This window comes from Pagrus pagrus, assembly GCF_965226575.1.
Source record: "Pagrus pagrus genome assembly, chromosome: 15".
NCBI lineage: Eukaryota > Metazoa > Chordata > Actinopteri > Spariformes > Sparidae > Pagrus > Pagrus pagrus.
The window spans coordinates 3,265,126-3,289,723 of NC_140199.1; the positions used below are offsets into that span (position 1 = coordinate 3,265,126).

Sequence of the window (24,598 nt, forward strand, 5' to 3'; positions counted from 1 at the left end):
TGTGTGTGTGCGTGCGTTCAGACGGTTAACCGTTTCAGCTTCTGTTTTAATCCAATAAAGGAAACTTTGTCGCTGACATGATCAGTGAGGGTGTTTCTTTGTGTGTTTGCGTGTGTGTGTGTGTGAGATCTGATTAGGAGAGGCATCCTATTTAATGACGGCGGGCGCAGAGCATAAATAAGTGACTGTGCACTGAGCGGCAAATCAAATCAACCGACCAATCACGCCAGCCTCGAGTTCGACTGCAACAAAATGGCTGCTCACCTCTGACAGAAGGCTTTTAATCAGCCGGCCTATAGGCTGTGATGCATCGGGGGGGACGTAGAGAGCGAGGCGGACATGAACACGCAGACAAGATGGAAGAGGACACGGAGAAAACGTGTGTTGTTCATCAAAAATTACAAATGAGGACTTAAAAAGAGCCGAAAGTGTTCTTTGTTTCCTGCAGTCGATTTTAATTCACTCACTGTGAAATATAAAGAGTGGAGACAAAGGCCTCTTCATCGCTCATTTTCCTTGTTATTACAGTCCCTTTTCTTGTGGAGATAACATTTTCTGCTAAATTACAAACAGAGATGTTCGAATTAGAAACAGTTACGGTCTGAAGTTATACAACTTCTGGCTAAATTAAACAGTTAGTTCTTTCAAAACACGGAGATGAAGAGAGAAAGTGGGTCATGTTCCCAGAATGTTTGTGGGGCTCGATCAATAAAACATGATTTTTTTGATTACAAAACGAAACCAGGCCGGTTACTAGTTTGTGGAAAAAATGGTATCAAAATGAACAAATTACAGTGATGATCTAAGAAGTGCCTGTGACACATTTGGTATATTTATTCTTCTATTTCTATTCTATACAGCTGCAAATCACGAATACAATAACAAATGCAAGTTTCCAGTTTGTAATCATTTGAAAAAGATCGTTACTATTTTCTGTTTACTTAAAATACTGAGTCTTTTTTTTCAGAAATGGACACATACAGTGTGTGTTGGTCCATAGTTTCCTAGTTAGAAATAAACTGATGCTGTAACTCACCCCTACATAGTTACCACTCTGGTAAACGTTGTCTCATGATGGTGAGTGCAGGAGAATGAGGACGGAGGTGCAAGGTCAAGCGTGACAGAACCAATCAAAATCTGTTCCAGCAGAACGACCGATCCCAACACCTCCCTCTGCCCTACAACCAAGCCTGGACCACCAGCTGACGTCAGGACGCCGCCAGGGAAACACTCACAGGTCACATCAGTGCATGTGCATGTATCATATGTGTGTTTTCGTGGATTTTCCGTCTAGTTGTAGACCTGCTGGGTGAGGACGTTTTTGCAGTGTGGACTTTGATCTATCCATGAGAATATTTTCAGCTTTTCTCCCAACGTAGAATGTTTTTCTCAGAGTCTTTACTTCCAATTAACAGTACACGTGTGACTGTCTAATGTTAATGGAAACCACATAATTAAAAACAACTTCCTAAACTTTTCATTAAGATCTTAACCAGCTGAGGTGGTTATTGCCTCTTTTTCAAAGAAAGAGCTAATGTGCTGGAACAACCTTTGCCGAATAAGAAAACTAATCTGCATTCTCCTCTTTTTTTTCTTGCAACATTTTAAAAGCTTGCCTCAAATTTGCTCGACAGTTAGAGGGAAACTCAGCCACAACAAAAATGAGATAACAAGCAGTTAGCATGTGTTTGGTCCTTATACTAAAAGCTATTTAAATAGTTGTTAAGTTAATTCTGCAGTGGCCCACATGACTCAGATGATTCTCTACATTTGCTACAACTCTGATAAGAGTTTGGTCGGTTTTGAAGCTACAAGATTTGTATGCACAAGAATCGACCTTGGTGTGTCACAGTACTTCTACTCCTTTATTACAGTGAACAACAAGATGTTGATTTAACCTTTGTTCTTTGGCGAAGACATGACGAGGCTTTCACAAACCAAGAGCAAGCAAATAAATGAATAAAGAAGTGAGAGAGGATACATGTGCTGTCAGTGAGGCAGCGAAAGACTTCTGTCCGACAGAAGTATCCCAGAGGTTCCTGTGAATTATAGAAGGACCAGATATCCAGATCATGTGAAGTGAATCTGTGTATCAGTGTGTGTGTTTGTGTTTCACTGCAACAAGCCATCATATAAAATTTTGGGGTTAATACAAGCTGCCAGATTTTCAAACATATACAGCTGAAAGGGTCAGATCAGTAAGATTCTGATATTGTATTTGAGTTTGACCTCTGATATTCAAAACACTGCAAAATATTAGGAATCCTTCTCTGGGGAACATGAATATTCACTGCAGATTCCCAAGACCTTCAACCGTTATTTGTATATCGGTCAAGCAGAACGTTTGACATGTCGATGTCAGAAGACCAAAAGGTCGGAGGGGCAGCAAGATCCTTTAAAATCATCTCCCCAGAGATTAACGAATAACTATTCCACATTTCCTGACATCTGGCCAGTGGATGTCGGGATGTGTAGCTGTGATGCCTGTGTGCTCTGTCTCTTCCTCCCTCTTTGTCCTTCATGTTTGTGTGCACCTGTATGTGTGTGTGCAGGCCTATTAGATCAAATACATCAGACCGGGTCATTACCAATTCTCAGGACAATTTCTCATCCTCGCCCTGTGCTGGCGTCAGAAGCCACCAAGGTCACCGGACCGGACGCCGGGTGCTCCTCGTGTTACACACGGGCAAGTCCGACACGGCGGTGAGATAGGGCCTCATCGTGGTAATTATCATATCACCTTTCAACCAGCAGATATATGGAGCTCTGATAATGTTGCAATAATGGGAAATGCATATGAGGGGGAGCGATCGATGGACAAACGACCCATAACGAGGTGCCGGACGCTCTGCAATAAACGCAGACATTTATATACGCCAAACGACTGCGATAATACAAGCTGACTGGGATTAAGCTTCCAAATTATCTTTCTCCCTAATGTCCTGAGCTTTGGTCCATTATATCTGAGCTTTTAAAAGATGTAGTTAAGCACGAGATATTCATTCATTCGTGGCGGGGACAGAGCTTGACGTAGCATGTGCGACATATGCCCTGTGATGCAATGTAGACTAATTAACAGACTGATTAAAACAGAGGAGTCGCTGGACAAACTGTGAGTGAGTGGGGCAGAGCTGCATGGCATGGCTTCACACTGCATTGATATAAACTGTGTCGACTAAACTAAACTGTGTCTACTAAACTATATCTTGATTGAAAATATATTGATATATCTTAAAAGGTTGATCTACCGCCAGGCTCTACCTGAATGCTTTTGCAATCAAGCAGCTACTGGCACAAATCCATCCATCCATCCATCCGCAACACATCTTTATCCGTCTCCAGACCTGCTGTCCTTTCTCCCTAAATCTGTCAATTAGACAGTCTCCATCTTCTCAACACTGGACATTTCCACTATACGGGGAGTCTCAACATCAGTTAAAGAGCCATCCTGTCTTCACTCTCCGCCTAATTCCTCCATTCTGTCACTTCTTGAGTCCATCCATCAGCACACACACTCCCCCACCCTGCATGACAGTCATCTTAAAATATCACCGCTAAAAGTCTACTTCAATTTAATGGATCATAAGGCTGGAGCGTGAATATTTAGTGTGTGCGGCTGCCGCCTGGAGATTTAATCCGGTGCTGCATAATTGATGGAGAGACATTGGAAAAACTCACAGATCATTAAATGTGATAGCAGATTTGCAGAACACTTTTCAGAATAGTTTATGCTCAACGTTCTGCCAGGGCGATATGTTTTTGCAGAGAGACAGCTCCTGAAAACTGGAGATGATGATGATGACGACGACCATGAATTCTCACATGCTGTTTTATTTATGTTTTATACAGTGACCCAACTTTTTGGGGGGAATCAGGGTTTTATTAAAAATCAGTGATGGAGTGTAACTTACAGCGCATTTACTCAAGTACTGTGCTAAACTACAATCATGAGGTACTTCGAGTCCATTTTCTGCTACTCAACTACATTTTGGAGGTTAATACTTTACTCTTTACTCACTATATTTATTTCATAACTTTAGTTACCAGTTACTTTGCAGGTTGCGAGCTGCATCTGAGCAAAACAAGCTTATTTTTAAATGTAATTATTAAAAGAAAAATGCTAAATATTAGATTTTTTACTTAAACTTTTGATATTTAAATATATTTATTGCCAGAATTACTTTTAATACTCAAGTATATTTAATATCAGAGACTTCACTTCACTTTGACCCAAATAATTAATAACAATTTATTTTTATTCAAGTATGACTTAAACGTTATGGTCACCCGTGGGACTTACATAATCCTAAACTATGCATCTTGAAAAAAAAAAAGTTTCTTTTATCATTGCCAATCTATTCTAACTCAATGTCGACATAAAATAAGCTTAATGTTCCCATCAAAAGCAGTTTTTAACGAGACATTTGCAACTTGTAGGAGGTCGATATTGTTACATCGTAAGACTAAACCAGATGTCGCAGAGAGATCATGAAATCTATTAGTCATGTGTTTCTCTGTCATCAAAAAGGATTTCACAATATTCCCTCCGCTAGTACGGGAAATATTTATTTGCCGGTTTATTGGAAACACCAGTGTTTGGCCTCTATGCTAAACATGACAGTCGGTCTAACATCCTTTAATACTGAACAGAGACGCTCAGATCTTGTATTGTGTTGCTCACTGATTACTTGTTGAACTCTATTAATCCCAAAAGAAAACTGATTTACAGCGTAGGCACGGGAATAATACCCAGACCAATTAATACAAAATCAAAGACACAAGTCATTTGAAAAGAGAGCCCCTTGCACAATGGAGGATAGTGAAGTGCATTTATGAACGCTGTTGCGAAAGACTACAACAAAAATTAAATGCGTGATTCATTTTGTGAAGCCACACAAGGAGAGTTATTTTCCATTGTTGGATTCAGATTGAAGTAAAACAAGACAATAAACCTCAAACACCTGCTTGCACGTGACAAGTCATCATCATCGTCATCATCACCATCATCTTACAAACTGAACACAAGTACCCTCACAGCTGATTGTAGGAAAAGGTGCAACAATCTGGTGATAATCAGAGTCGTGACACACACAAAACAGAAGTTTTCAAGTCATTCAGGCTTAGAAGTTTACTTATTTCTCTGTGTTATTATCTGTGAATTTTGTATTATTTCATTATTTTCTGGGTTGACATATTTGCTGCCTGTAACGCTGAAACAATTAGTTCAGTAACTGATTAATCATGTGAGACTTTGCTGCTTTCTTTCTGCTTGATACGACTATAAATCGTCACCGCGTGCGACCTTGGGCTCTGGGAAACTTGCGATGGTGATTTTTCAGCATTTAAGATGGAAGAGTGATAATTAATAACAATTACATAAATCCATAATAAATAGTCGTTAATTGAGGCCCCTAATAGCCTGACTGTTGACCTCATTTTTCCCATCTGTGATCATTCATCAGCTTTGAGAGAAATGAAATGAGAAGTTAATGTAACATTAAGATTAAAAGGGTCATAAACAACACTTCTCTTGTCATTATGCTTCAATCCCTTGTTTCCTTCCCTGCCCCCGAGCCGCTAACCTGGATCTTGATTGGCCAGCTGAAGTTGGACACGTAGACGTAGAAGGTGATGTTGTGATGAAGCCTGAAGTCGAACTTCTCACACGAGAAGCTGTCACGGTGCTCCTTGATGTTGGTCCTCGCTATGATGGGCATCTCCTCGCCTGAGATGGTGCCAGCTGTGAGAAAACAGAGAATACATTTGTACGAAAACGTCACATGTGAAGTTTCAAATGTGAATTGAACATTTTACAATGTGAACTACAATTTTAAGAACAGGATTTTCACGTTATTGGGTTGTTTCACATGTGGAAACAAAACATACTAAATGAAATCAAGAGAAATTTGCTTCCTCACATGTGTATTTCTACATTTTTACACATTTTTCACATGTGAACTAAAAATCGGAACATGTGAAACTCAAACAACATCACAGGTGAAGTGAAAATGTTCACATGTTTGGCTCCTTTCACACGTGGATGAGATAAGAGAGAAAAAGTCAAGGACAGAAGCATCACTGTGATGTTCACAAAGCTTTGAGGGTGTTTACTGTATTTCTGCTCAACAGCCTTCATTTACTGTAGAAAACCAATACACAACATATCAGCAGCTTGTGGTCGTCGATGAGAAATGTTACCAGAAGTGAAGTTAGACATGAAGGATGTGAGAAAATGAACAAATACTGAAACATTTTCTCAACCAGGTAAAGACTTTATCAGTCGTATTCAAACCTGAAGGTTGTGTAGAAGCTCTGTTTCAGGGTCAGGTGACAACTGAGAAAATAGTGGTCCGTCAACTGATAGAAATAATGTTTTGGGGTACGAGAGTGGAGACCATCTGATAATACATGAGACAAATATTTGTGTCATTGATTTAAGCCATTTTCAGGCAGATATCAGTTATTCTAAGTATTTTTACATTCGTTTCAATTGAATTTCCAGTAATGTTTCACATTGCAAAAAAATAATGACCTATGTTCTGATGGAGGAATTTATCCATGTGGCCGCCTTTTGCTTTTAAATACCAAACATGTGGCATAACTACTGAGACTCAACTGAGAGTAAAAGTGATGGATGAGGATGGCAACAACAAAAGGCACAAATCAGTTGGGACCAGGAAGGAATAAAGTTGGTATCGGGACCAATCGGATGAAAATTTCTGCTAAAAACAACTTTGCAGTTTAAAACTCTGCAGCCATGTGAGAGCAGCACAGTGAGAGTCAGAGAGCTCGACCCATCGGCCGCGCTGCTTTCCGTGTGAACAACCTTGTAAAAAGATGTTAGCGAGCAGGTCGGGATGAAAACGGTCTAGATTTTTAAAAATGTGAAGGCGTTGCTCCTCACCCCGAGCAGGCAAATTATTTTCATGACACCTCGCAGTAATTCAGAGCGAGCTTGTAAATTTCTCTCAGCGCTGAAGTGGTCTGATTTCAGTATCCTTCAGCGCATTATCAGCAGTTCTGTTTTAATGGCTGAGTATTTCAGACATTGTGAATAAAATATTTCCACCTCCTGCTTTATCAGGGCCATTAAACACTCTGTAATAGTCTGCACACAATCACACATACACACACACACACACACAAGGCCTGCAGTCACCAAAACTGAAGAGGGACTCTGGACCCCAAGACACCGCGAGTGTGAAAGCAGGGAGCTTTTTATCTTAATTAAAATCAGGAGGGAAAATGTATAAAACGCCCTATGCCAAAATTTAAAATAGCTTCTGATGTGTTTTGTCAGGAGGGGGAATCCCCGAGAGGTGAACAGGAAAGTGAATATGACCATTTTACTTAAGGACACTTGGACGACCAATAAAAAAGATACAGACTGTGAGATATCTGTACAGACAGGCGGCTAAACGTCCAGAGCTTTAGAGACGGACTAAACAATCAACCACTGCATCGAACTCAAATTAGATTTTATGTTACAGCTCACTTTGAGTTTCATTAGACAGCAGTGAAGTGTCAGAGAAATGTTCAATTATAAAGATGAATGACTTCTTATTAAAGAGACGATCGCCTTTAATGCTTTTACCTACATTAAATGTTCCTCATTAACTTACTTTAGACAGAATTATAAATGTAATGTGTGTCAATATCACAAGTTTTGGTTGTTTTTCTAATTCACCACTGAAAAAAATGAAATAAGGGAGTTTTTTTTAAGGTATTCTCTTAATATAAAGATATAATATGTCAGAATTCTGCATGAAAGTCTTGAAAAACGATCTTTGTTATATATTTTTGTTTTGAGTTGTGTGTCTCACATTATACCAGAGAAATCCACAAGTTTAGTCAAGGTAACGGTGCGTTTTCTTTGGTCACCTGACGCTACTTACTTACAGGCGAACAGGACTAAACTGAAGGTGAGTAAAACTTTGAAACATTACTTTGTCTTTGAACATTTGTGCCAGAGTCAGCAGTCAGGCTGAGTGAAGAGAAATCCACTTTTTTTTATCCCAAAAGTTAAAAAGTAATGTCTGAGCTCTCCTCACGTCTGTAAATGGCTCCAGGTCAGAGCAGAATCCGATGTGACTCCGGATGTTTAGTCCCTCAGAGGGTCTGGCTCTGAACCCGACTCAACCCCCCACTCAGCTCAGCCCTCCCCACACAACACTATTTAGATAGAGAGGCCCCTCGCTGCAGAAATGACATATTACGTTTTAAACTCTTAAAGGAACTTTCAGTTATTCTGCTCAGGGTGAAGGTCGGTGTGATACTACTCTCAATCAAACACAGCTTGCAGACAAACAAATCCCGAGAAGAGTCCGATATCAGGAAGACGACCTGTGTGGGTGTATGCTGGTCTTATTTATTGACTACTCCAAGTAAATGGAGAACCAAAATGCCTACAAAAAAAATCAAGTATAAATACAGTATATTAGTTCTCTACCTGTTGAGCTAAACGACCAAGTGATGTTGAGGTTGAAGTTGTTTGAGGCGTTGATGGACATGTCGAGGTTCTTGTTCGCCTGCAGACAAAGGAAAAAAACACACACAGGGTTTTGTTACTGAGCTGGATTAAAAAGCAAAAACCTGTAGACAAACTCATGTCGATGCACAATAGATGGAAATGGAAATGCACATGGAGGCCTACGAGGCATTCAGACACAATGTAAAGCAAATCCTCGTTGCTGTTTTTTTTCCTGGTTTATTTATTGATTGCAGAGGTGGTCTGCAGTTCACGTTGTTGGACATCTTCCATCGTCCATCTATGCTTGTTTTACTTATTTTCCTTTAGGTCAGCTGACCTTTTGCACCTTGTCTACATTTATGAAGTACAGCAGGAGCAAGACTTGCACCACCTCGGGGCAAATTTGAATCTGTTGGCCTCTTTGTTTGTATCCTTCCATCGATTTTGTCTGCGATGCTGCATCCAAATTCCACTTTAAATTGTGTCTGAACACACCTTAAGGCACTGAGAAAGAGAAAGAAGTCTGATAACTCTCAAGAATTTAGATGTCTCTCACTGTCGACAGCAGATATCTGCTTCCTACCACTTCTTTTAAAACCATCTTTGGGGCATCCTGGAGGTCAAATTGTCTACAACCAATACTTTCTTTGTTCAATTTCAGCTGCAGGCCATCACCACGGCTTTGCAGCCCGTTCGTTGGCGTTACAATTTTAACTTTGACACTGTAGTTACCTCTCTAGCGTTGTAGCATAAAGAGCAAGACGAGTTAGAGACAGCAGGTGGTCGGGGTGGTTGGATGGGTCACACACAGGACCTTCCCTCCCGTGACCTTGGACACATACCCAGGTCAGAGAAGGGTAGATCCTGTAACGTACATTACGTAACTTTAACCCTAACCCTAATCAAGTAGTTTTGGTGCCTAAACCTAATCAAACCATGAGCATTTCACATTAATAACAGTCCAAAAGTCAAAGTATGTCATCAGACGGTATGTTAAATGTTTTTTAGCAAGCCTTACTTGAACGTCTAACTGGACGTTGCATTATGTATTAGTGCTAACTTGACCACAGATCACTTCATGTGCAAATCTGATGCTAGGCAACTGACCAAGCTGCCGTATTTGAACAGTTGGGAGTGAGAACATGTTGATCTTTGTCCTCGTTTCACAATATTTACAAGAAAAACAAGTTCCACCTATCAGGCGATGTTAAACTGAACAGAGAGTGTCACTGATATGAAAAAACTGGGTCCCATTTATGAGGAAATACTTAATAAGTCAACTCTCAACCCCGTGTGTGCTTTTGACTCCATGCTTTTTTTACCTGTTCCGGTGTAGCCATGAAGTTGATGGCGGTGTAGTGGCGGTCATCTTCCTGAAGCAGGCTGAATGTAAACTGGTAATCGATCAACAGGTTGTCTGTTAAAAAAAAAAGAGACAAAGACAGAAAGAGATGTGAAAAAAGACAACACGGACAGAACAAACCTATTCAAACATTATTTATTAGCAGAGGTACATTACTTAGCTTTGTGCTTCAGCCAGTTAAACGTTCATTGTGATGTCATGTTTCACTGATAATACAACTTTTTGGTGTGTTTGGTCCTCTGATCACATTCATTTTCCCTTTAATAATACCATTTCTAATAAAACCTCCTTTCCGGCTCATTTTATTGACGATGCCATCGAGCACAGACAGATTTATGAAAGCAAAAACACGGCGGGAACTGAGCGCGAGTCGATATTCAATTAGATGAATCAGGCTACAGTGGTGGAGTTTTGGACCGAGATCTCAATCAGTGACAGAATAAACAAGGTGAGCATGTGTGTGTATGATCACACACACGTTATTTAAGAACGAGCAGGAGCGCTCGCGGTGATGATGCCATTTTCTCAGACGAGCAAACGGTCCGATCGATAGAACATGAGAGAGTCTAAATAATCATGTTCTCTTAGAGATTTAATCACGTATGAAAGCAGCTCTTTGTTAGACACACAATGGCCGACGTATAGAGGGAATCACAGCGATTCAACATCTGGACAAGACAGCAGGAAACAAGATGGGTCACCTTGTCTCTCTGCCTGATGGGGGAGGACGAGAGGGGGAGGAGGGGGAACACCGAGGAGAAGATGAGAAGAGAGAAAAGAGGGAATTACGGAGAGAAAGCAGCTACGTGGCCACGAGAGGATAACGGTGTGAGAGGATATATTTTAAGTTAATCAGCTTGACTGCTGAGTGCTAACCCTTCAGGGTGATCCAGGTGTGTGTCGGTGTGTGAGTGTGATTCCTGCATCTGAAGGCAGCTCAGGTTAAAACACATTCAGGCAGGCATGTTCACACTTGTTTTTTTTTATTATTTTAAGCTCAAAGTGAAGTTGATGTTTTTTCATACTGAGCTTTGGCCGTCAGCACAACCAGTTATTATATTTCACTGCTATAATTGATGATCAGTCAGATTCCAGTGGAAGTCAACACAAGCTGTTAGATGACGCTCAGCTGATCGACTGCATCCAGAAAAAGTTTTAGTCAATAAAATTCTGACTGAAAAATGTGGGGTGTTTGTCAGAGCTGATAATAGAAGCAGCTAACCACTTTGTTTTCACCTCTGTTGAGCAATACACACATGCAGTAACGATCAGGAAGTGATGTATGGATCATTCACAAATTAACTTTTTTGTTTTAAATGTTGTTATAATCAAAAGCTATAAAGGTTTTAAATAGACTGCAGGAAATGTCTGGCCCATCTACATTTCCTGGTTTTAAAATATGACCCAATTCATTTAGTAATTGCTGAGTGCTGCAGGAATGAGTCCTCAAATCCAGAAACCAGTTCGCCCTTCCAGTTCCTTCGTTAGCAGCCATTTTGAATGGGTTTTCAGCTAAATGTCTGAAATAAGGTCTGTGTTTAATACAGGTTTATTTTCACTTTGTGTTCTCTGACTTACTCTCACTAACTTTACAACTCCTAGATTGATCAATTTATGGTAAAGTGTGTATAGCATAGTGTAGTGAGACGCTTAGTGGTGCTGATGTTGAAGTCACGCGGCCACGATAGTTTGTTTATAGCCTAACATTAACTATTTGGTGTTCATCTGTGACGATCATCTTTCTGAACAAAACATTTAAGTATCAGAAACTTTTTCTTAACACAGAGCTTCTTTTCCCCACTGGCTTTTTGTCGAGGGAACCAGGACACTGCTGACTTCTGGGATAGCCTACAAAAATATGTCGTTCCTGCAGCACTCTATATTGATTTACTGTACAGTATGTTATAGCAACAGCAACAGAAGACAAAATGTGGTCTGGATTGGTTCTCGTTAATACACAATATGTGTAATAAGATCAAAACTGAAGTCTGAAACTCTAGCTCATTTAAGCTCCACAGAGGAGCTGTTCAGCAGTCGGCGGGAGAGGACTGTAGTTTCTGGTCGGACACATCGCAAACTGTCTGAATGTTCCTGAGAAATAACATCCGGTGCTGTTAAAGGTAATCTGTTTGCTGTCTAACACTGAGTGGCAGCAGGCGGCAGAGACAACCACTGTGAGAGCTTTTCAACGTACAGAGCAGACAAACTTTGTGTCACACACACACTGCAGAGGGAGAGACGTTCAGTCATCACCTTCCCTTTCAGCTCAACAATCCCGGGGCGTCACCAAGACGAAAGCAAATTATGTTTGACAAACACTCTTGTTTTGTTCAGCCTTCATGGCAAGTTAGCCCGAACAGCAGATATCATCAGATCAAAGACAATATTTTTTCTTAACATCTTTCTTCCTCCCTCCCTCCCTCCCTCCCTCCCTCCCAGGCAGACGTGCACTGCTACAGCTCAGTTGTTTATCCCATAAGGGTCGTCAGACAACTTCAGAGTATTTGGAGTTTTTTTGTACTTTGTAAAGGGGATAGGGACTTGTTCATGTGCATATTTATATGTGCGTGAGTACGGTCTGTTTGTGTATTTACCTCTGAATGTATCCAGCATGTGCGAGTCTGTACATGTGCATGGTTGTTGGGGTGTTTGCATACATCTACCTGGTTGTGCACACAGCACAGAAAACATCTTGTCCCTCTGTGTGTTTCCGATATGTTTGATTTTGAGGCTGCTGGGGGAAAAAAAAAAGCATCGGCAGGTTTAAAAGTTCATCTCAGCTAATTACGAATCCCACCTGAGAAATCTGACAGCAGTTTCACTTAAGAAATCTCAATTACACACACGTATCGGTGCAAATTCTCGCCGCGGATGAATTGTATCAAGGTATCACAAAAGGTATTAACAATCCCCAGAAGAACTGAAATAGAAATAGTCTGTGTCAATTTCTCAGCTTCACAGATGGGTGATCTTATTACCATAGTATGTACTGTAAGCTGATTCAGCCTATATGAAACAAAACACTGATGAAAGGGAACGAGAGGGGGAGGAGAGAGAGCCCTCAACCGGAACATAATCTGATATTACAGCAGTCTGCATCACATCGAAAATCCAAAACAAGCGTGAACTCGCCTACAATGTCAGTTTGTCAGAGTGTCTCGCTGAGGTTTCATTTAATGCTTGTTAACAACTTATTATTTCCCATTTGCAACACCTCCCTGACGGCGCGCGGGCCAGACATTACAGCATCACCTCGCCGAGCAGACGGGTTAGAAACCAGAGGAGTAAACACGAGGACAACAAGGACTCACTGTCAGACTCTCTAAAGGGAGGTCAAGGTTACCTGGAGGTAATGTATGCACGAGGTTAGGTGACCCTGATATATTAGAAATGCACTCTTCATTAACAATATATTGATCTGAGAGATGCCAGTCACAAACCAAAACTACATGGTTTAGTTCAGGAAAATATCGTGGTTTTAGTCAAAATACCTAAAAGCAGTCACCTGTCAATATTTTTTTTAGAAGACTTCAGGACGATTTCCAGCCGTGTTTGTTGGCAAACACCCTGGGACATCTCCAGTTGTGTTCATGGTGACCAAAAGAGGTATTTTAAATCAATAAATCATGTTTTCTTAAGTCTTAGCAGGTGGTTTTTGTGCCTAAACCTAACCAGAGCATAAGGACAGCGCTGTGATGAGAAAAATGACAAATTCAACTGAAAGACGTGAAGTTTAATCTTATCTGTGGTTTTGCAAAAACATACTTTACCAACATTTATTCTTGAAATTGAGTTGATGAATGAACCCTAATCCTTTATACCACGCTTTTCTTCTGCTTTTTGCTGTAGTTTTTTTCAGAGGTGTCTATTCAGTCTAAATATTATTATAAACAGCAAATAAATAAAGATTTTAAAATTCTATACAATACTAACACCACAAGATACTGCCTCAGAAGGACCCAGAGTAAAATCAACATTTCCTGACAATATATATATAAAAAAGAGAGAACTGGAACATAACAGAGGTAGATTTTATCAAAGTACTGTCAAACTTGACTGCAATATTATGTGTATTTGTTCTGGTAAATCTGATGTGTGTGTCACATAGTGTATTATCATGTAACTCTGACTGAAACTCAGCTCAAACCGATCTGAAAACACTCAGAATATTTAATGGTCTGTCAGAGTAACTATTGGATTGCAAAAAAGGTTTTTGGCCTGATGCGACCAATTATTCCAAGTTGGAAAGGCGTCCAGATGGACTGCCTGTCAGCAAATATTGAGGCATTCTGGACTGACGCCAGATCGCGGTCTAATGAACGGCCTTAGGCCCAGATCATTTTTGAGTGCTGATCACTGCCATGCAACTTACTTTGAGGTCTGAATTGGCCCCAACGTTCACCAGCCTATCTTCTGTTTGTCTTTGATATCATCTTTAGCACCATCTAATCACATCTAGCACAGACTGGGGAAAATGATAAAATCAAACCCTTTTTGTTTCTCCGGTCAGATTTGGACATGACATCATTATTCAGCCCAATTTCTTGCCGATTGTCACTAATTGTCGTTTTAATTGCGATCGTGAGGCTGTCAGTGGATATTGGAGCCACTGTTGTTCGGCCTGACTGAGCTCTCCCAGCAGGCCTGAGGGCAGCAAACGGCTCCGACTGTGGACTGACTGGTGTTAGCTGATAATTCGACTGGCTGCTGGTCTTTCCAGTGGAAGTGGTGGGACACTTGGTGGCCGTTCCCTAATTAGACGTCCCTCGTAGCAAACTGTGATGGAATATGACAGGGGTTCATTAAAGCGTTGTCCTGGTGATGCCTGCTCATAAATGCTAGCCTGACTGGGGGCAAACTCATTAAATAGCAAAGTTGCTTTTCATCAATTGACTGGTGGTTAAATATGACAGTGTTAACTGAACCAAAGCATCGCTCCTCCGCACTTCATCCTCGAGTGAGATAAGGGACACTTGCTGTCCGTAGCTGGACACTCACATGCTTCAGTCTGATGAAAACACTTCTCCGACATGAATTTCGAGTGCGTTTTTGTGACTGAAATGACTTCATTATGTATTTTTGTTGTATTGCAGCGTGTTACAATGAAGCAGACTACATTTGTCAGATGCTTAATATTACTTTCAACCAATCCCAAAACCAAAAATGAAACAATCTTGCAAATAAGTACTGTGTGTAGGTCCAAGTCTGATAACCACAAGCCTACGTCTCTGCCGTTAAACACCATTGTTTACTTTGCATTTCAATGTATATGTAGCTCATCCTAACAAGAAAAATATGTATTAAGGTCATCTGTGAAAGCAGCTTAGTACGACCCATATTTATGTTTATTGTTAGGCGGTGACCTCTAGTGGCTGTAGTCATTACGACGGGGCAAAGAGGGAAGTAAGAAGGGAAATAACACCAGCTCCAGTTTGTGGCTGAAGGGTTGTTTTAGCAGATGCATCTGTGATTACAGTGCTTCTCTGCAGCATGTGACCCCTCACTCCGAACTGTCAGACTGATGATTGAATCCAAACTAAACTGCTGCCATTGTGCAATTGAGCACACGTGCGTTACAGGGTCTATGATTACTATAATAGTTTCTGATCAATGGGTCTGCTCGCAGCTGACTTTGAAATAGTCCCTCTCTGCAAATGGATATGAGAGAAAGAGAAGCAGACCGACAAAGAGGAGAATAGACTACTGCACATGTCTGATTCAGAGCAGATGTCAAGGAGGTTGGACTTGTTATGATATTCAGCTGTTCAGCCTTGAGTGGTTGTTTGGTTGAAATAATGGCTTTTCTATACACCTTTCAAGAGTTTAAGGCAAGTGCTTAACCTTTGTTCTTGGTATGTTGGTTTTCTGAGAGTGTTTTGTGTCGAGGCCGCTGCTATTTAGAGCAGACGAGGAATACATCCAGCCTGTTGGACTGTCAGGCAGCAGTAAAACATCGCTTTGCAGAAACAAACACATTGATCATCGCTGAAAGGACAAAGCTTACAAAAGGTGTGTCCTTCAAAGGATTTAAGGTAAGAAGGCTGAACAGCACCTCCTCCTAAATCGACAAAGTCTACAGAGCATTCATCATCATCATCATCACAAGTTCCCGCCGTCAGACACACAGAGACGAGCAGCCACATCCTTTAAAAGCTTTACAAAGCTTCAGTGGACTCCAGGTCAGAAGGCCGAACCAGAGTCATTGCAAGTTCCTGCCCCTGTAGTCGTGGTTAACCTCATTTTTGTGGCTTTCTACCCTTTGACACCTTGTTGCGGTTGAACTGCTTGCAAATGAGCACTGTAGGTAACTACAGTATAAAGGAACACACCATTGATTCATTGGATTAGTTTTAGGCAAGCCTGAAGAGTTAAAACTAAACAGTATATAAGACAATCAAATATCTGGTGAGGTAATTAATGCTGCTCCGGGACAGTCCTTGCAACTGAGCAATCACAATTTTGTAATGTCGGCTTTGCGACGTGGGAAAAGAGTAAAGAATATGCACCTGGTAGAAGTTATCCTTTGTAACAAGTATTTAACGTTGTCAAAGGGTAGATTTTAACCTAAACCCTCTTTTCCTAAAGTATATTTGTTGCCTTGCGACAGAAAAACAACAAAACTGTGTAAAAACAATCAATCAAGACCTGGAACTTGTTGATCTGTAATATTTTCTGTCTTCAAATGTCAAGGCTGTGACCACTAATACGGTATCACTAAAGTGGACGCATCCACCAAAATATAGAAAACAAGGAGGTCGTTGTTCTCTGTGGTTTCTTCTGCGGGGGCCTTTTGTAATAGGATTGCCAGACCAAGGACAAAAAAAACCCTGAATATGAGAGACAGCTTTTATATAAACTTTACTGGAATATATTTTTTTGCATTTATGCATTTTGTAAACAACATTAAACTTTAAATAAACCATCTAACTTCCCACCGGCTAATGCTGACAATACTCTCAAATTCCCGTTAATCTCTCTGCTGTCGGCTGTTTGATAATGTTTCACCTTCTCCTCGCATCAAAAGAAACCCACAGGTGGTGCAGATTTCCCAAAAACTCTGCTGTAAATCTGTAACAATCTCCAGCAGGGACAGTGCTGCCTCTCATATACTCTGCATGCAATTTCACATGATGGAGATAAAGCTTTATTTTTTATCAGCACTTTGCTGCCAGTGACATTTAAGGCTAATATCGACCACAGCCACTCTATTATGGCTGCTTTCCTCAGAGTACATGGAAATGGATCATTCACACACACTATCTCCCTGCATGTGTGTGTGTGTGTGTGTTAGAAAGGGCGCTGAGTGCATTCATGTGTGTACTTCTGAGTGTGCCTATTCAAACAAAGCTAAGCCCATTTCATAGACAGCCGAAAAGATAATGTCGCATTAATGACAGCACACAATCTAGTCAAACACATGTCCAAAAAAACACACATCATTTGAGCTGCAGCCACAGAGATATCAATGAGCCATGCACCTATCGACGTCAACAACCATTAAAACGTGCACTTGTGTTTCTGTGTCTGACTGTTTGCATTTACATTGCCAAAAATCTCAATACTGGGCAAGGGAACTGCATTGGTGCCATCTAGTGCTTTCAAACCTCAGTCCTGACTCCGGCAGACAGGCTGAAGCCGTGCCATCCATGAACTGTGAAATAAAACCTTTACTACCCCCGAGGGAAACATGACTCACTTTAGATGATATCGCATATTCAAACTCGTATTTCTAGCCTTTACAGTGGGTTGTTAATGTTGCTAAATGTTAGCTGCATTGTTACAGACCATCAGAATACCAAATATGATGCCTTGAACTGACTGCTGCACCATTTCTCTCAACTTAAGTTCTCATTCTTAGTCTGAAAAAGACTATAAATGCCATTTTGAGATAAAAACTTTGCTGAAATAAAGGTGAACCCATGTTCACCATCTTCAATCGTACTCTTGAAGTTGTTTTTTGCGATCAAAGGCATATTTGAGGTGACCAGTGCACTCTGTGGCACGACTCCTCTGATTGCTGTATCCTTGCGAGCCTCCCTCATTGAAACAATGATAGCCTCACTCAAGCGAGAGGGCTATTGACATTGACAGGACTTGAACTTTTATTCTAGCGTGTTATAATATTAAATCTGATGATGGCAATTCAATAGGCTGAATGTGTATGAGTGTGTGTGCGTGTGCGCTTGTGAGAGAGATGCGGAGAGAGCGAGCATGTGCTTGTGTGCCACAAAACATCTGTTTTGACTACAGCGTTCCTCCTTCGTCTGCCCTTCAAAAGGAAAACCAGCAATTTGTTGCAAATGAGCTCAGTCAATGTGATCCCTGCAAGCATCTGGAAGCAGGAAAGTAAAGTCCTGGACAGAAACACCTTCGCTCTCTCTCTCTTCACCCATCTCCTCTATCTTAAAAGTAGGAACATCTTTATAACCAACTGCTTTTTTTGATATCATTCACCTATGTGCACATGTCTCTGAAACATTTATTTTAAAATAGTAACACCTACTGACTAATAGTAAAGATTCTGTTTGGAAAAATTAAACAATTGGTCAGTTTCAGCCTAAAATGATGACAAAAACAACCTTTTCTTGGATATGTTCAAACTTTATGTTTCTTTATGTTGCATCTTTACTTCTTGCTTTACTTTCTTGACTTGCTGTGTTTATTGTCTGGTTAGGTTTAGAAACAAAAGCCACTTGTTTTGGGTGAGGAAACAATGTTTCAGATTATTTTGGCAGCACAACGACTACTGGAGAAGTCCTGACATCTGGGTTTGTCAACAAAAACACGGTGGGATTATGTTCTTACATCTCAGTAAAATTTCCAGTGGTTTAACGCTTACAAATGTTGAAATGCAGCCTTGAACGGTGGTCTGAGCTGCCTTCTTGCCTAAGTATAAAGCCACACAGACACCTGCTAATTGTACACATGTGAATATGGTGCTCATGACAAAATTATAAAATGTGAACGTATCTGTTGTTTGCAGAAATGTAAGCTGCCAACAGTCATTTCCAAGCTCAAAATGTACTTTTGACCTCAAACCTCGCCCTTCCTTATGGCGGAGGCTGAAGGGTGCCAGAGATATTAAGCAGCAGGACCTAAAGGTCGAGGTGTACAGTGGGGTTTATTTCAAAAAGCATGCAACATAAGGAGAGGAGATGATTTGCATCATATCTCCCACCTGCAGTTGACGTCTGTTACTTTAAACAAAGACCACAATCTCTCCCTCACTTCACCCGTCAAGTTTAGAAGTCTAAACTAACCTTCAGAGATTTTAGATAAGAAAATATACAAAGTCATTTTTATTACAGTAAGACAGTTACGTCCTATAAGTCCTTCTTGTACGTTCTTCACAGCCACTGCAGCATGAAGCTGACACCTCCGCTGCGGTTAACCAGTCCTGGTAAGCTCAGTGATTTCTTCATGCTTCACCATGAATTGAAAACAACTCTCAGCAGAGTTTGGTTGAGTCAGAGGCAACATGTGGCCCCTGTCACCCACCGCCTGATCTATCAAGCTGTATGAACCGTCCAGATGACTGATTCCTGTTCACTTCTCACAAGGAACACAATTCATCGTAAGAAAAATGATGACTGTTTTGCGTCAGAAAGGCTAGCAGGGTTAGCTTCTGCTGTCTGGGCTATTTATGATAATCAGTGGATACAGATTGACAGTGTGTGCATGTATATACAAGTGTGTGTGGGTCAGCAGGGAGAGGGAGACTCAGGTGTCGTGACGGCAGGATACTTACAGTAACATGTTCCTCGGAGAGGGTTACCAAGGTAACGGTTCTCTGAGTCACATCTGGAAAGGGGAGACAGGTGGAGAGGGAGAGAAAAAACAAGAAGAAGAAGAAGAAGAAGAGGAGGAAAAGGAAGAGAGACAAAGAATACAGGCGTTAGCAATTCAACAAAGGTTGAGTTTTTACAAAGACACACGTTCGTGTAGAGCGTGTGTGTGTGTGTGGTTGTGTGTCAGGTGGGCCCTTTGCTGCAGGTGTTGTCTTCTTCCACCTCTTTGCGAGGTGATTTCCCTTGACAGTCCTGTCTAGCCGTAGCTGCTCTCTTTTTCCCCATGGGTCCACAGATTCAGACGCACACACACACACACACACACACACACTCTCTCACACGCACACACAATTATTGGAGAGAACACCTTGAACTGTAGTGTGAGAGAGAGCGACACTACAGCTTGTAGATGCTTGGGAAAGATTTCATGCATCTGCAAGATGAACAGAAGATTTTCTGCATCTTCTGAGGTCCCTGCAAACAATTTATCTTTAAAAATCAAACAGTAACTTCCTGTAAGCTTTATTGGTGTCATTGAAATGTTAAAAGTTGCTTATGGTCTGGTTAGGATTAGATACAATAACCACCACACACCTGGTTTTGTCTCCACAAACACGGCCCGATAATGTTCTGACATGTCATTAAAAATATCAAACGGTTTCATATCTACAGCTATAAAACTCCCTCAGATGGCAGCTGTATTGAGTTTGAATTATTATCAGTAAAAACAGTGCAGTCTGCAGGGTATAATGTGAGTAGTTAGTGTTTTTGCAAACCACAGACATGTTCAAGGTTGACATTTGTATCAGACGTGGTGTTTCATCTTCACGTTTGATGCCTTCTAGCATCATTCAAATGAGGAGGTGGAGGAGAAGGAGGTGGAGGAGAAGGAGGTGGTGTTTCAGCGCTACCAAACAGGCGACCACAGTTCAAGTCTGCTGGACAATTTGGTCAAACTCCAGGCATTTTTATGGCAACGAAAACCGGTATTTTAAGCAAAACCATAATGTTTTCTCAACCCCTTACCGAGTTGTTTTTGTGCCTAAACCTCGGCAGAGCATAACAAAAACAACAGAAACATTAGATTTGAACTCGTCTGTGGTTTTTGCAGAAATGAACAACATGTATTCTGACCATTAGGGTAGTAAACATGGACTCCAATGGAGACACAGTAAGAGCAACTTCTTTATCCACACTCCGCTGCAGATAAACTGCTTAATACAAGTCTAACAGTGGAGCTTTATGAGAAGGCAATAGTGCCACACAGAAGTTAAGCTACGTTGAGGAAAAACCTCTCAAGACCAAAGAGAGTGTATATGAAATTACAGAGATCTTAAGTGCAATATTCCTTCAGGCTGCTTGTGGATTCATCTCTTTCATTCAGATGTTAATTTCTGTCTTTGGATTGGCATTCATCAGTGCTGTTAGTGGAAAACTAAAGACTTCTGACATCGTGACATTTCAGTTTTTAATGCAACATCCACTGTCATTATTGACATACTTTGCCAATAAAATAAGCATCGTGCCCGTCACTGTCGTCAAACAAGAATCTACTCAGCCTTTGCATTTCTCTGACGCGTCAGCCACCTTCCTTGTTATTCACTGTGACCAGATGGGAGCGACTGTCTTTTGAAAAGACGCACATTTGTTGATGGACAGTAATTGGTTGTGGTTGAAAGTTGTGACCTTTAGGTTAAAAGGAAAGTCCCTAATGACCAGTGAGCTGCGCTGCAATACAATAAGATTAAAGACAATTGATTTTTCTGGGAGAAATATGATTTATTTTCTAAATACATACATGGGATCTGTATATGTTTCAAAGGGCCCCCTGGTCCAGGAGCATTACGGCTCTTGTAAATGAATTGTAATGTAAATTTAAACACTCAGCGAAAGTAATTAAAAGGGAAATATCGGGGGTTACAGGGTTTTTTTGCTTTTGAGTCCATTAAAGTGTCAAGATGGATGACATGAACCTGAAGCAGCTCAGACCACAGATAGGAAAATTATAGCCTGACAGCAGAGAACAAAAAAAAACAGAATTATTACATTTCTACTGTGAGCCAAATGAAAAGAGATGTAAAACGAACATTTTATAATAATTTCAAGGCTTTTAAAATGACATTAAAGAGCATCTGAATCACAGTCGTAAAGGGATATGAACTGTATTCGTGTGTGGGAGTGGCTCGATATAACATATCATCTGCGAGACTTTAAAAAGGAAAACAAAGAGGGTGTTTACTGACATTGTAACAGCTTTATGAAATTCTTTATCGTTGCAATATAGAGAAAAAGAAAATGAAACATGGAGAATAAATCATTCAAAGCACGCCGTTTCCAAGTGTAACAGAGGAAGGGCGGGAGGATTCAGGAAGACGGAGCAAGGTAGTGCCAAGGAGAGAACAGAGAGGGCATTAAACACCACATCCGGGAGATGAACGGCGGCCAAAAAAAAGAGGGAGCAGTTAACGAGAACAAGAGGGCAGGTAGGGTTTACAGCCTGAATGTTTGTGGATTCTCTTGTAGTGCAGCAGCAGGTCACAGAGCAGCGCTGGATGCTGAATATTTCATTCTTCTATAAAAACCCGGCCAAGGACGAAGGCCTTCAACCACAGCTGCCTCACAGAACTTTTACATCCTGAATCTGGACTTCAGAACCAGACAATATAACAACAAAGAAGCAGCGTGATGCGTTGGTCTAATAGCAGCATGTGAATCAGTTTAAGAGAGCACTTGATGACTGATCTGATATGTTTCTGCTGAAAAACAGCAGAATGGTTCATATTAAGAAGCTGGATTTGTTTAGTTTTATTTCATTTGGCAGCATTTAGTGAGTCCAGTCTCATGGTTCTGATGGCTGCAAATAAAAAGAACAATGGCAGATATAAAAAACATATTCAACACCTTATTTCATGTATTTGTGCAAAAGTAAAGTCCTATAGAGAGAAGTGAATGTACATTAACAAGAAGAAGGAAGGAAGGAAGGAAAGACAGAAAGAAAGAAGGAAGGAAAGAAGGAAAGACAGAAGGAAAGACAGAAAGAAAGAAGGAAGGAAGGAAAGAAAGAAGGAAAAAGAAGGAAAGATGAGAGGAAAGAAGGAAGGAAGGAAGGAAGGAAGGAAGGAAAGAAAGAAGGAAGCAAAGACAAAGAAAGAAGGAAAGAAGAAAGGAAAGAAGGAAGAAAGAAGGAAAGAAGGAAGGAAAGAAAGAAAAAAGAAAGAAAGAAGGAAGGAAGATAGGAAGAAAGGAAGGAAGGAAGGAAGGAAGGAAACAAGGAAACAAGGAAAGACAGAAGGAAGGAAGGAAAGAAAGAAGGAAACAAGGAAACAAGGAAAGAAGGAAAGAAGGAAAGACAGAAGGAAAGTTAGTCGTGCCCTTCAGAAGTGGAAGGTGGGACTTGACAGGATGAGTGAGGCTCATTAAACAAACAGACGAGCGAGCGGCGTCATCTCGAGAGGACTCTGTGACTTTAAAAGCTTTGGAGTCGCTTCCAGCCGACGGCCACAGAGGAGCGTCCAGGACTAAAGCCAGTTTCAGCACCAGAACATTTATTGTTATAAATGCGATGTCATAAACCGTCTAGGGCCCTTTCTGGAACTGAGTATGATCTTTAAAAAACTTTTAGAAATCACCAAACATTTGTTTTCTTTAAGCTGTAGTCATATTTCCTAATCTAAAAAAATGAAAACTAAGCTATTCATATAGTCAGCTAGTTATCCTCAGGTCATTCATGTCCATGTCCTGAGGCTGATCCTGGCCAAATATAGTTTTTCACATCTACATACGGGATAAAGAGCCACAGAGAAGGATGACAAGCCGACTTGCAGGAGGCTAAGAGAGGGCGAGGATGAGCTGTTTTCTGTCTTTAGGGACACTTAAGTCCTGGACGCAGAGCTCCAACAAAAAGGTGACGGCCACTTAAGCTGCTTACAAAAGTCTAATGGGGACAAGATAAGGGCCACGCAGGACCGGACAGCTTCACCACTTAACATACTCGGCTACACAATCAATGACACACACACCAACATATACAAGTGACGAGTATTTAACTCTGCTTGCCGTTTCTATAAAACACAATGGAGGTAAAGATCTCAGCGACACTTGGTCCTGCTCGTGTGTGCTTTTGTGTACATGTGTCATCAGTGTGTTTAAACTGTTAAATCAAACCACAGTACAGTTAGTCAAACAGTAAAACTACATGCTGTGTTTAACTTTGTTTCGCAACATTCAAAATGAGTCGAGTTACAGTAAAAGATGCAAATAAGCAGTCAATTAGTGGAGTTCTCTACATTTGGAGAGGAGGCCAATTAAAGCTAAATAAACACAATCAAACAATCAGTCACACAATGCAACAAGAAAACAAGGAGAAATAAAGTGGAGACCTCAGTGGAGTGAATGTGAAAGACTCTCTCACAGTGGAAGTAAAATAATAGTCCACTCAGCTTGAGCATTTTGTAAAGATTATTCATGAATGTCATTAAATTAAAACAGTAACCACAGCTAAGCAGCAGGGGAACATCTGCTGAGCAAACTGATTTCACAGAGTATCTGCAGCTCAGGTATGAACCACAATCCAGAAAACTTGACCTGCCACCTTCACGCTCTGAGCTGCGTGTCTGTGTAACAGCTGGTACCGTGTAGGCTCTCACAGTGGACCTGTAAACACATGCTGCACCCGCAGACACAGTGAGCACCGGCTTCAGCTACGATGTGATTTGCTGTAAGAGTCACTTTTACAGGCTGTCAAACATTTTGGTTCAGGGGAGAGTATCTCAACACCGACTGCTGCTGTTTATGGGAAAGTTCATCGTCCTCAGAGGATGATTTGGTGACTGTCTTAAACTTCTGTTTACAATCCGGTCAAAACATGTTGAGTCCAAGGAATCTTTAATAATAATAGTTGGAGTTTGAAGAAGGAAGCAAGCAGACAACACATAAAAAAGCAGCCGAGTCAGCAGGATAAAATTTTAGCTGTTGAAG

At 40.9% G+C, this 24,598-nt stretch overlaps 1 protein-coding gene across 3 annotated transcripts in view; it reads right to left on the reverse strand.

Annotated features, from left to right (window-relative positions):
• atrnl1a (attractin-like 1a) overlaps positions 1–24,598 on the reverse strand; it is a 247,352-nt gene that overhangs the window by 127,920 nt on the left and 94,834 nt on the right. For all 3 annotated transcript variants that reach the window (XM_084375615.1, XM_084375614.1, XM_084375613.1), the window contains 4 exons: positions 19,582–19,634; positions 9,793–9,887; positions 8,450–8,528; positions 5,583–5,740 (listed from right to left, as the gene is read on the reverse strand). In XM_084375615.1, coding sequence (XP_084231741.1) covers positions 5,583–5,740; positions 8,450–8,528; positions 9,793–9,887; positions 19,582–19,634 — 385 coding nt within the window. The remainder of the gene's footprint in view (positions 1–5,582; positions 5,741–8,449; positions 8,529–9,792; positions 9,888–19,581; positions 19,635–24,598) is intronic.